This window comes from Pan paniscus, chromosome 5, assembly GCF_029289425.2.
Source record: "Pan paniscus chromosome 5, NHGRI_mPanPan1-v2.0_pri, whole genome shotgun sequence".
Taxonomy (NCBI): domain Eukaryota; kingdom Metazoa; phylum Chordata; class Mammalia; order Primates; family Hominidae; genus Pan; species Pan paniscus.
In genome coordinates this window covers 40118481-40131434 of record NC_073254.2, presented here as the reverse complement: position 1 = coordinate 40131434, position 12954 = coordinate 40118481, and the positions used below count along the sequence as shown (strand labels likewise).

Genomic DNA, 12954 nt, shown 5'->3' with positions numbered 1-12954 from the left:
GGAACTAATCTCAATTTCAAACCATTCTTAATTTAACTGCATGTTCAGAATAATGTATGATGGCATGGATATAAAATCATCAAGGGGTGACTTTGCTTCACTCCTTTATCCAAGGCACATTCCGTGAAAGACTGAGAAGTGCCAGGACACAGCAATGAACGAGGCAAGGCCCTTATTGTCCAGAAATGTACAGGCTAAGACACAATCAAATGTGATGGACACATGCTAAGATAGAGGAATTTACAAAGGGCTAAGGAACACAGAGAAAGGAGCATCTAGTCATACAGGGTGTGGTGAGAGGGGGTTGTCTGAGAACATTTCAAAGAGAAAGTGAGATAGAAGCAGCCAGGCTCAGTAGCTCATGCATGTAATCCCAGCACTTTGGGAGGCTGAGGCAGGCAGATCGCTTGAGCTCAGGAGTTCGAGACCAGCCTGGGAACATGGAAACCCTGTCTCTACAAAAAAATTAGCGGGGTGTGGTAGTGCACGCTTGTGGTCCCAGCTACTTGGGGGGCTGAGGCGGGAGGATCGCTTGAGCCCAGGAGATTGAGGCTGCAATAAGCCAAGATCGTACCACTGCACTCCAGCCTAGGTGACAGAGCAAGACCCTGTCTCCAAAAAAATAAATAAATAAAATTTAAAAATCCACCTCCGACTTTTTTTCAATCCACCTCGGATTTTTTTTTTAATCTACCTCCATTTTTTTTTTTTTTTTTTTTTTTTGAGACAGAGATAGAAGCTGAATCTGCATAGGATGCACGGAAATTCATGAGACATTCCAGGTAAGGACACTAAGGTTGCTCCAGGTAGAAACTGAGGCATATAAAAACATAAGACAGCTCAGGATGATGATAATTATGATGATGGTGGTGGTGGTGGTGGTGCCGGTACTGGTGGGGGTGATGGTAGCAGTTTACTAAGCACTTTGTGACAGAAACCATACTATATGTATATTAAATCATTTAACTCTACCTGTGTAGAAATAAGATAGTGTTATTTCTGTCTTACAAATGAGGCATCTGGGAGCAAAGACATTATAAATGCATGTTCATACATAAGTAGAAAAGTCAGAATTCAACCTTCGGCAATCTGACTACAGAACTGACACTTTGAACCACTATACATACTGTTTCCAAAAGACAGTGGCTTTCTTAAGAAATGGCAAGATGTTCAAGAAACTTTTGTTAAACAGTAGTCCAGGCACAGTGCCAGGTGCTGCAGATAAAAAGATGAGAGAAGCACAGGCCACAAGGAGAGCCCCAGTGTGGCAGGAAAGACACAATATTTATGCAATAATGTTACATATGTGATCTTGAAGTAATACAAAGGGAACACTCATTGATTCTGTATGGCCTTGGGAAGAGGGAACACATCTCAGCAGAGTTTATCACAGATAAACAGTTTTATAAAACAAACTGAACCTCTCTATTTGGGGATTAAAAAAAAATTTTCAGGCATCCAGGGCAAAATGTGAAGATATACAAAGGCACAAAGAATGCAGGATAATTTCTAATATTATTATTGAGGTGCTGCTGTGGCAAAATAATAATAGAATTGACAGGATTTGATGGAAAAAATGAAGGTGAGTGAAGTTAGGAACTGACCTGGAGAGAAGATAAGGAAATCTCTAAAGACAGAACTACAAGGAGTGGAGCTACAGTGGTGATCCACAAGTTAAGCCCAACAGTTTTCTGTAAAGCAGACAGTCTATCTGACAGTTAGAAAGGCCAACTTGTTGAACCAAGAGAAACACAACCAGGTGCATATTGGAATGTGAGGCAGGAGGGCAGAGGCAGACAGGCAAGTGTTCCCTGACTCAAAGTTTTAAAAGTTAAAGACTGCATGTACATGTCAAAATTACTCTCTACTCTGACAGCACTTCACTGCAGAGCATCAAAAACTGAATTACATAATGTCTTTATCTTCAAACTGCCAGAGTAATATAATACATATATTTTAAATGTATTTTTAATGCATTTTTAAATGTAACAAATAATTCTAACTAAGGTAGCAGGTGCAGCAGAAATATTTCAGACACACTCTTAGGTAAATAAGAAATACTGTACCTTTAGGTGATAATGAGGTTTTAGATAAATTTAAGTGCTTTAATCCCTTTGGGAGTTTGGCAAATTGAATACTTAAAGAGGACACACCTGAGAAAGGAAAAAGAAGCGATTAGAATTTTCAAGTTCTCAGAATTGCATTTTTTACAATGGATGAAAATTAACTTAATTTTGATTCTGACTGAAGTGATCATATTTTTCTTTCTAATATCAGACTTTGTTTTCTAAACATTTACCATCAAGTCCCCTTTTCTTTCTGTCCTACCTACAGGGTAAGAGAAGGGGAAGATTGTCTTATTAGGCATACAATATCTGAAACTTTTCCATTGGAGATACTTTGCTTGGGGCCACGTGTCACTCTTTTTCTCACAGTTCTATTTAAAATGCAAATCCTCTTGGAAAGGATAATTGTTAACCCCTTTTCTTTTTAACCTGTCTTAATGAGTTGATCGCTCTTCTAGATGAGCGGATGTATGATATTTAATTATTGTCAAGAAGAATGGAGTAATATTAACTATTCTGATAATGGCAGATGGATTCCTATGCTTAATTGGCTTATAGCTGACAACCTCATACAGAGCTTCGGAGCATGTTTTAACTTCTTAAAAGTAGATTTTGTAACTTTGGATAACTCACCAGGAATTTACGGTATTTAAAATCAGATATCTTCTAAATTTAATAACCAGAGTGGGAGATTGGGAACACCAGCTCACCCATCCAACGACTGCAATGAGCATAGACTGTTTTCTGGGAGGAAATAAGTAATACACAAACGTATGCCCTTCATACAGGTCCTTCAACTGACCTCCTGCTATGGATGAGCCATCATTTCCCCAGGGGCATGTTCTTGAGAAGGCTCCTTAAACAATGTTAATTCCTGTTCCCTTAGACTAATTATCAAGCTTCAGGCAGCAATAAGAAATTACTGTGCTGGTTGCTGCCCTTATATAACCCCAAATTATCTACAAATCTTATCACAACTTCTAAGAAACAACATGGAGGTCATGCAGCTAGACTAAGCCTCTACATGGGCTTTTCCCCTAGAACAGTGGGTGTTCTGGGAGCCTCTATTTCCCCACTGTGTTTCCACAGTCAAAGAAGTTTGAAAATCATGGATTAAATCATGTTAAACAGGTTTTTATCGGAGTATTTGTAGAGACTTGAGTATGCTAATCCATTTTGTAAATTACAAAAAGAGGGCAGCCTTGATATTTAGCTGATACACTCTTGTAAAAAAAAAAAATAAGTGACTAACAAGTTGATGTGGGAAAAGGGGGAAGACAGAATAACTGTTAAAACTTGATTAATCTAAAAGGCAAAAAAGAGAGGAAAAAAGGGGACAAATAAAAAAATGGACCAGCACTTTGGGAGGCCGAGGAGGGTGGATCACAAGGTCAGGAGATCGAGACCATCCTGGCTAACACGGTGAAACCCCGTCTCTACTAAAAATACAAAAAATTAGCCGGGCGTGGTGGCGGGCGCGGGTAGTTCCAACTACTCCGGAGGCTGAGGCAGGAGAATGGCGTGAACTCAGGAGGTGGAGATTGCAGTGAGCCGAGATCGCGCCAGCCTGGGTAACACAGCAAGACTCCAACTCAAAAAAAAAAAAGGAAACAAATAGTAATACAGATTTTCACCCAAATATTTCAATGATTACATTAAATATAAATTTATTAAATATAAATATTTAATTTAAATTTATATTATTTAAAAATATTATTATATAAATATACAGACTCAAATTACAAGTCAAAGATGACTTATTTGAATAAAAATATCAAATGTTTTCAAGAGATACACCTAGAGATATATGTATTCAGAAGTGAACATAAAAGCGAAAAAAGATATGCTACAAACACTAACCAAAAGAAATCTGATGTAGCTGCAATAAGACAATTTAAATTTTAAGAAGCATTACTAAAGATAAATGGAATATTTCATTAATTAAGAAGATACAATTACTCTAAATCTATGCTCTGATTAACATCATCTGAAAATATATAAAGTAAATCTGACAGTAACAAAAGGAAAATACACATATTATTACATAAATACACACGCATATATAATAATGGAAGTTTTCTAACACACTTCTATTAGTAGCTAATAAATGAACAGAAAAAGTCAGTAAAGATATAGAGAATATCAAGATCATAATGAAAAAAGATATAACTGATATATTTAAAATGCTGTACCCAGTAACTATAGAATACATTTCTTCAAAGTCCACACTGAATATTTTAAAAAAGGAATCATATACTGAGCCATAAAGAAAGTCTCAACAAATAACAGAATGTTCCTTAGTACTGTGAATTCATACACAGAATATTTGTATGTTCTCTGTTACCACTACTGCAGTTAAAATAGGAATTATAACAATAAGATAATTAGAAAATCCCCAAATAATTATAACTTAAGCAATATATTTCTAAATAACAAAAGAGTCAAAAATCACAGTGGGAATTTTAAAAATATTTTGAGTTAAATCTAAAAACTATGGTATTAAAATCTTTGGGATCTAACTAGAGCCATGCCTAGAGAGAAATCAATAGACCTAAATACACATTTTAAGAAAGATGAAAAACTGGAAAATAATTATCTAATTATCCATCTCAAAAAACAGCAAATTAATCCTCACCCACCTCTGTAAACAGAAGGAAGGAAAAAAAATAAGAAAAAGGGAAGAATCCAATTAAATAGGTAGCAGCCATAAAAATAAGGAAATTTAACAAAGTTCGTTCTTTAAAAATACTAACAAAATTAATAAACTCCAGCAAGACTGGTAAAATAAATAAATGAGAAACAGAGATCAAATTATCAAAATCAAATGAAAAGAGAATGTAAAGATCTTACAGGCATTGAATTATAACTCGAGGGTATAAACACATCTATAAGTCAAAAAACTATCATTTTAATAGAAAGGAACAAATCCCTTATGAAAAACATGACAGACCAAAACTAATTTAAGAAGAAGTAAATAATCTCAATAGTTCTCTATCTATTCAAGGAAACAAATCTATTATTAAAAAATCTCTCCACAAAGAGAAGCAAAAGAAGCCACACACAAAGGAGTACATAGGCAAAGAACAGGCAAAGCTCATCCATCATGAGAGAAGTCAGAATAGTAGTTATCTTTTCCAAGTGGTAGAGGACAGGGCTGGTAATCACTGGGGCAAACCACAAGGTAAGTCTGGAGAATGCTGGGAACATTCTGTCTCTTGATCTTGGTAGTGGTTTCTGGGAGAAAAAAAGGCCTCTTCTCTGTTAGAAAGCATACAGATTGGAACATTGTGGATGTCAGAGCACAGGTGAGTAAAAATTTTTACATTTCCACCAATTCTATAACTTTCCTGGAGAGTTCAGTAACACTAAGGAAAGTAAGTGAAAAAGCAAAATACAATGAAGTATTTCCATTTCAAAAATAAGGCTGAGAGGAAAAGACTTGGAACCAAGAATATAAGAATATAGGCATACTGGAAAAAATTGAGTCAATACTTCCAACTTTTAAACGCCCTAAATCTAAATCTATGCCCTTTTTTTTCCCCCAAGATGGAGTCCCACTCTGTCACCCAGGCTGGAGTGCAGAGGCGCGATCTCGGCTCACTGCAACCTCCTCCTCCCAGGTTCAAGGGAATCTCCTGCCTCAGCCTCCCGAGTAGCTGAGACTACAGGCACGTGCCACCACGCTCGGCTAATTTTTTGTATTTTTAGTAAACGCGGGGTTTCACCGTGTTAGCCAGGATGGTCTTGATCTCCTGACCTTGTGATCTGCCCGCCTCGGCCTCCCAAAGTGCTAGGATTACAGGCGTGACCCACCGTGCCCAGCCAATCTATGCCATTTTTAAAATATTGCTTTACCTGTTTAACCATAAAAATATCAATTATTTCATTTAATCCTTAGAACATTCTTATTTGGTAGGTACTATCATTGTATTTTTAATATAAGGAAGCTGAGGTATAGAGAAGGTAGGTAACTTGTCCAAGAACACTTAGCTAGAAAGCTGTGAAGCCAGGAATTAAACCCATGTGTTTCGACTCTGGGACTCACTGATATACACTGAGACATGAAAGACCTAAAACACCAAGAAGAGTAAGCAGCAATCCTAGAATCTATAAGTCTCTTGTCTTAGTTAGAAGATCAAATCAGAGCCACCACCAAATAGCTGGGAAAAAATCTGAGCGTACTTCAGGTCAACAAAAAACACTAGAGCTAGGATTCTAAATGGTGTCTAAATGAAATAATCGAATTTTGAATAGAGTGAGTGGAGAAGCCTGGGCAACAGAGTGAGACCACATCACTACAAAAAAAAATTTAAAAATTAGCCAGGTGTGGTAGTGCACACCTGCAATCCCAGCTACTTGGGAGACTGAGTGGGGAGGATGGCTTGAGCCCAGGAAATGGAGGTTGCAGTGAGCCATTATTACACCACCATACTCCAGCCTGGGCAACAGAGTGAGACCTTGTCTCAAAAAAAAAAAAAAAAAAGGGTGAGGAGAAGAAGTGAGGACAGACATTTCTGAAAAGGCTGAAATCATAAAAACTAAGGTAATTGGGACGGATAACTAGGAAAAACAGAACACAGAATTTGCAATGCTTAGAGAAGTAAAGCATAAATGTACACACATATATTAGTATTAGAAAACTAAAACTAAAGTTTCCCCTGAACAATGTACTCTGACATGTTCTGTTCTATTCCACTGCTTTAAAAAAAAAAAAAAATGCTTGTCATGAACTATTAAATTGATTTCACAGCCAGCTAATGGGTCTTGACCCACAGTCTAAAAAAACACTGTGTTAGATGAAGATCAAGAGCAAGCTGGTGAACAGGCATGGCCTGGCAACAAGGATAAGAATAGCTTGTGTATGTGTGTGGTCTGTTCACCATCTTGTGTTGCTCTTGCAGAAAGAGAGCAGGAGGGTATCTAGCATTTGAAGGATTACTCATACACATTATACCTCTGCTAACTAAGTCATACTCGAACCTCCTTTACCACAACCCCCTCAGCAATCAGAAGACTGCAGGCCTGGTCCTCTGTACATAGATGTGAAAATAACAGAGATTTGCTGCATCAACATTCATATCATACAACTCTTTGAGAGTTTCCAAATAAGTCCCTGAGTGGAAGGTTTAGGTACAAAACCACATTCCATTTGCTGTTTAAATTCCTCAGAATTCCTGGCCACTTAACTGTTAAGACCTTATCTCCCTTGTTTTTTTGTTGTTGTTGTTTGGTATTTTTTTTTTTTGAGACGGAATTTCTCTCAGTCGCCAGGCTGGAGTGCAGTGGCGCAATCTCGGCTCACTGCAACCTCTGACTACCTGATTCAAGCGATTCTCCTGCCTCAGCCTCTCGAGTAGCTGGGATTACAGGCACACACCACCACACCCAGCTAATTTTTGTATTTTTAGTAGAGATGGGGTTTCACCACATTGACCAGGATGGTCTTGATCTCCTGACCTCATGATCCACTCGCCTCGGCCTCCCAAAGTGCTGGGATTACAGGCGTGAGCCACTGCGCCCAGGCCCTTGTATTTCTTTGAGCTTCCTTACAAATAATAGTCCTGGCTTAGTCTTTTTTATATCCTGTATAACTTAATTACAGACCTCTCATTCACCCTTTTTATTAGTTTCAAACACAAAATACCATCACTGAAAAGCTTGGGAACAAAAATTACTAAAAGTTTTCTCTAGATTGAAATTTCAATAAATATTTTACACTCAATTAGATTTCTTGTGGAATTTCCATCCATGAGCAGAAAAGCTACCAATCATCTTCAGGTATTTAGCCTGAATGAAAAGAATAAAGAATTTGTGTTCAGGAGGCTCATCCCCAAGAGTAAAGAAAGGTGGGAGATATGAATGTTGGCAGTTGTCTGTGAGCACTGGCAAATACAGCAATGAATGAATTTAGAAGGGGCAGAAATGAGAAAAGTCTTGGTCTGCGAAAATATTTCCAGGATGTCAAAATTTGAGGGTATGTGAGCAGAAACTACACAACAGACTTGGCAGGAGCATTCAAGGCTATCCTTGGAATGATTCATGATGACAGCACTGGTGAATGGGATGCAGCTAGATAAAAGGACACAAAGTCAGGTCTCAGGAGTAGGAAAGCAGAGGGAAAAAGTAGGCAAACATCATCTTTGAACACATGGTCTGACTCTATACAAAACAAATCTCTCAAACTTCACCGTAATTTTCAAGTGCAAATAAAAAAACTATACAAGAGCATTAAGATTGAATAAAATCAAATCAATCAAATTCGATTTAAAGAAAATATTTGTTGATTGTGCACAAAGTCTTACACTAGACGCTTTGCATCTTAGGAAAGAAGGAAGGGGAGACAGAAAACCCAGAAAGTGGGGATGAGAGGAAGCAAGGTACTGAAGCATGAGGGAAGAAATGTCCACCTCTAGTTCTCGTGTGGGCAGAATGAAGTAAGTGCTATTATGGAAGTTTGCACAGGAGCTCCAAAGTGAGGGCAAGACAGAAGAAACTGCACCTGTGGTGACAAGTTGTCTAATGTGGCTGCACGTCAGAGAACATGAAGCGGACAACGGGAGAGAAAACAAAGGACCTCAAATTCATTCTTCCTCTTCCATCTCCCCAAACAATGTGTGGTGTTTTAAGTCTAGCTTCTTTCACTCAACAGTGTTTTTGAGGTTCATCCATGATGTGGCATGTGTCAGAATTCCATTCTCTTTTGAGTAGTATTCCAGTGCACATATTATATATACCGCATTTTATGTAACCACTCTCCAGTGATGAACATTTGGATTGTTTCTACTTTTTGACTATTATAACTAATACTGCTACAAACATTCATTCACAAGTCTGTGTGGACCTAAGTCTCCTTTCTCTTTGGTGATATAACTAGGAGTGGAATTTCTGGGTTATATGGCAGATTTGAGTTTAACTTTTTTTTTTTTTTTTTTTTTTGAGATGGAGTCTTGCTCTCTCACCCAGGCTAGAATGCAGTGGCGCGATCTTGGCTCACTGCAAGCTCTGCCTCCCCAGTCACCATTCTCCTGCCTCAGCCTCCCAAGTAGCTGGGACTACAGGTGCCTGCCACCACACCCAGCTAATACTTTGTATTTTAGTAGAGACAGGGTTTCACAGTGTTAGCCAGGATGCTCTCGATCTCCTGACCTCGTGATCCACCCACCTCGGCCTCCCAAAGTGCTGGGATTACAGGTGTGAGCCACCACACCCAGCCAAGTTTAACTTTTTAAGAAACTATCTAACATGTTTTGCATGTGGCTGTACCATTTTACACTCCCACCAGCAATGTAGGAGTTTCCATTTCTTCACATCCTTTCTAAGACTTATTTTGATTATTGCCACACTACTGCTTTTGAAATGGTACCTCACTGTGGCTTTGATTTGCATTTCTCTAAACACTGAGAAGTGTCCCCTTCCTGGTCCATCTGAACTCTGGATTTCATTTGCTTAAGAACCTTCCTCAAACAACTACCTCCCTCTAGAGATTTTTTCTTGTCTGTCGATAAATATGACTGAATCCTTCCCATTTTAAAAACAAAACCAAAAATAGCCCTCCTATAAACAGTGATCACCATGATTTCTACTTTGTCACATTCACCTCTCTGTAGTATCTAATAGAGAAACATTTGTTTTTCCTAAGAATTGAGTATACCCTAGAGAATCTCCTATTCCATTACTATGCGTCCATTAATTTCAGCTTTGGCTTATTCTATGAGGGTACTTTTTGCGTGATCTAGTTTTCTAATTCAGTCTCAACCTTCCTGTAGATTCACTACTTTAGATGATGACAAGTTACGCTGGAGATTTTTGCTTGAATACAACCTAGGTATCTTTGTCAGCACAAAACAATAACCATATTAAGAACAAAAAGAAAAACTGAACATCTATATCATATATTCAGCTCAGTTGAATAATTAATACTCGGCTGGGTGCGGTGGCTCACGCCTGTAATCCCAGCACTTTGGGAGGCCGAGGTGGGTGGATCACGAGGTCAGGAGTTCGAGACCAACCTGGCTAACACGGTGAAACCCCGTCTCTACTAAAAAAAAATACAAAAAATTAGCTGGGCATGGTGGTGGGCACCTGTAGTCCCAGCTACTCGGGAGGCCGAGGCAGGAGAATGGCATGAACCTGGGAGGCAGAGCTTGCGGTGAGCCAAGATCGCGCCACTGCACTCCAGCCTGGGCGACAAAGCAAGACTCCTTCTCAAAAAAAAAAATAATAATAATTAATACTCATCAAATATAACATTGAAAGGTGAAAGGCCTTATTCAACAAACCTGGAAAACATTTGCAACAGAAAATGAAAACAAAATAGTCCCACTAGAGATAAACCAATTCCTTCTTAAACCTTGTCCATCCGTGTTCTACTAAGAATTCAAATTCTCAAGTTTCCCTTTCTAAACCTACTGACTCCTCTCTCTACCCATGCAAACACTTTTAATAAAACGTTCTGACTCTTCGTGAACTACAGTCCTTCATCCTTTCCCTATTCTCGCACTCAAATCTTGTTAAATATTAAAAGATAATAGTGGTAAAGAGAATTCTAAGATAGTCCCCAAGATTCTCACCCCCGGGTGTATATGCCCTGTGCAATTTCCTTGAATGTGGGGGTGGGGAGCAGTAAATATACTGTTGACTCTTGAACAACATGGGTTTGAACTGCACTGGTCCACTTCTGTGTGGATTTTTCTCCACCTCTGCCACTGCTGACACAGCAAGATTAAGGCCTTCTTTTCTTCCTCCTTCTCCTCAGCCTAGTCAATGTGAAGATGCCCAAGATAAAGACCTTTATGATGATCTACTTCCACTTAATGAACAGGAAATATATTTTCTTTTTCTTATGATTTTCTTAATAAAATTTTATTTAGCTTAAAGAATACAATATATAATACATATAACATACAAAATACATGTTAGTCAACTTTTTATTGGCAAGGCTTCCAGTCAACCGTGCTATTAGTAGTTAAGTTTTGAGGGAGTCAAAAGTTACATGTGAATTTTTGGTTGCTTGGGGTCAGTGCCCCTAACTCTTGTGTTGTTCAAGGGTCAACAGTAATGAGACATCCCTACCATGATTAGGTTACTAATCACTTGACTTTGAGTTCATGAAAAACAGGGAAATTGTCACGGGTGGGCCTGATGCAGTCAGGTGAACTGTTTAAAAGAAACTAAAGCATCAGAGAGATGTACTCCAGCTGGCCTCACACACAAAACAAACTTCTGTGTTGTGAGATAAGGGGGTCACATGGCAAGAACCATTCTAGGAGCACAGCCTCTAGGAGGTGGGAGTGGTGCCCACTGACAGCTAGTAAGAAACTGGGGACATCGAGCCTATAGCTCCAAGGAAATTAATTCCACCAATAACCAGTGAACTTAAGGAGGACTCCAGGTTACAGATGAGAGCACAACCCTTGCTGACAACTTGCCTTGTCTTGAGAGACAGACCCAGAGCACAGAACCCAGCTAACCCGTACCCAGACTCCTGAGCCAAGGACAGTATGAGATAATAAATTTGTATCATTTTAAGCTGCCAAGTATGTGGTAATTTGTTATGCAGGACTATGTAACTAATAAAATATATTAAAAATAATATCTTCCTTTCCTTTTGTTTCACTTCAAAAAAGGTTAAGCAGATCATACAATTGTAACATAAGCATTTATATGAAAGGTTGGAAAGAACTGGAAGCCAACAGGACCATTAACAGCACTTATAATTACAACTTAGCTTGATACAGCTCTTCAGGCATGGCTAAATTAAAATTCTCTAATCCTCTTACAATTCTGGCATCAATGATAATGAGAACTCTGCAGTACCTCTATCCTCCAGTGGGTTGCCAGCAAGGTTAATTGTGTGGAGTCCTGAGTTGGGATTATGTGCTAGAGCACTGGCCAGTTTTTGTGCAAAATCTCTGCGTGTAAACAAAACAATAAGATTAAATAACAAAATGTAAAACCATTCGAACGGAACATTTAAAGCTTAGAACAGAGTGAAATCTAAACAGAGAAACCTCCCTTACAATATTAGTCTATATAGCATATATTTCTTAATACCCATTAACACCTCATTAGAGAATTTGTAAAGCCACAGCCAGAAAATGGTTCATTCTGATTGGCCAAAAGCAAAAAGAAAATATACAATTGCCCCTTTAAAGGCACTCTGTTGTGTGCTATTAACAGTACTTTCTGGCCCCTCCATAATTAAAAAAAAAAAATCCTGGATTGAACCTGCTTTTCATGAAAATTATAGTATTCACCACATCTTATTTCTCATTCCATGCAATTGTGAATGCAAAACTGATTACACTAATTATTAAGTTTAAAGGTTACAATTGCTAGTGCTACATTTTGGCAAAAATTAAAACCACTGTTTTAGTTATGTTTAACTTCAAATAACGTACTAAGTGCTATGATTATGAAACTGTCAACCCTCCTCACTTAGCAGTAAAATCTTTATTCTACTAGATTCTAACTCTTATGCTCTTAACAGTAGGCTTAGGTAGTGACTACTAAACCACTAGATAAAGACTATGCAAGTGTTAACCTGAAAAGGGAGAAAAAATGACTAAAACTGATCAAAGCAAAGCAGTAAAGTCATATGAAATATGTTATCACTATGACCACCAGTAACGATAATAATTAAACCTACATATACCATCTACAGAGTAAAAGGCACTTTGCCAAGTACTTTAAATATATTAATTCATTTACCCTCGCAATTTTAATTCTATAAAACAGGCATTATTATTATCCCCATTTTAAGAGTGAAGAGAATGAGGCACAGAAAGCGTAAACAACTTGTGCAAGGCCAGGAGGCATCTGGCTCAAGGATCCATGCTCTTAAAAACTATACTATGTACTCTCAAAAATATCAAGTGACACCGTATCA

At 38.1% G+C, this 12954-nt stretch overlaps 1 protein-coding gene across 16 annotated transcripts in view; it reads right to left on the bottom strand.

The window, feature by feature from the left end:
* Window positions 1-12954, bottom strand: part of CARMIL1 (capping protein regulator and myosin 1 linker 1) — a 340777-nt gene that overhangs the window by 135979 nt on the left and 191844 nt on the right. For all 16 annotated transcript variants that reach the window (XM_063605168.1, XM_063605169.1, XM_063605172.1 and 13 more), the window contains 2 exons: window positions 11883-11977; window positions 2067-2153 (listed from right to left, as the gene is read on the bottom strand). In XM_063605168.1, the coding sequence (XP_063461238.1) occupies window positions 2067-2153; window positions 11883-11977 (182 nt within the window). The remainder of the gene's footprint in view (window positions 1-2066; window positions 2154-11882; window positions 11978-12954) is intronic.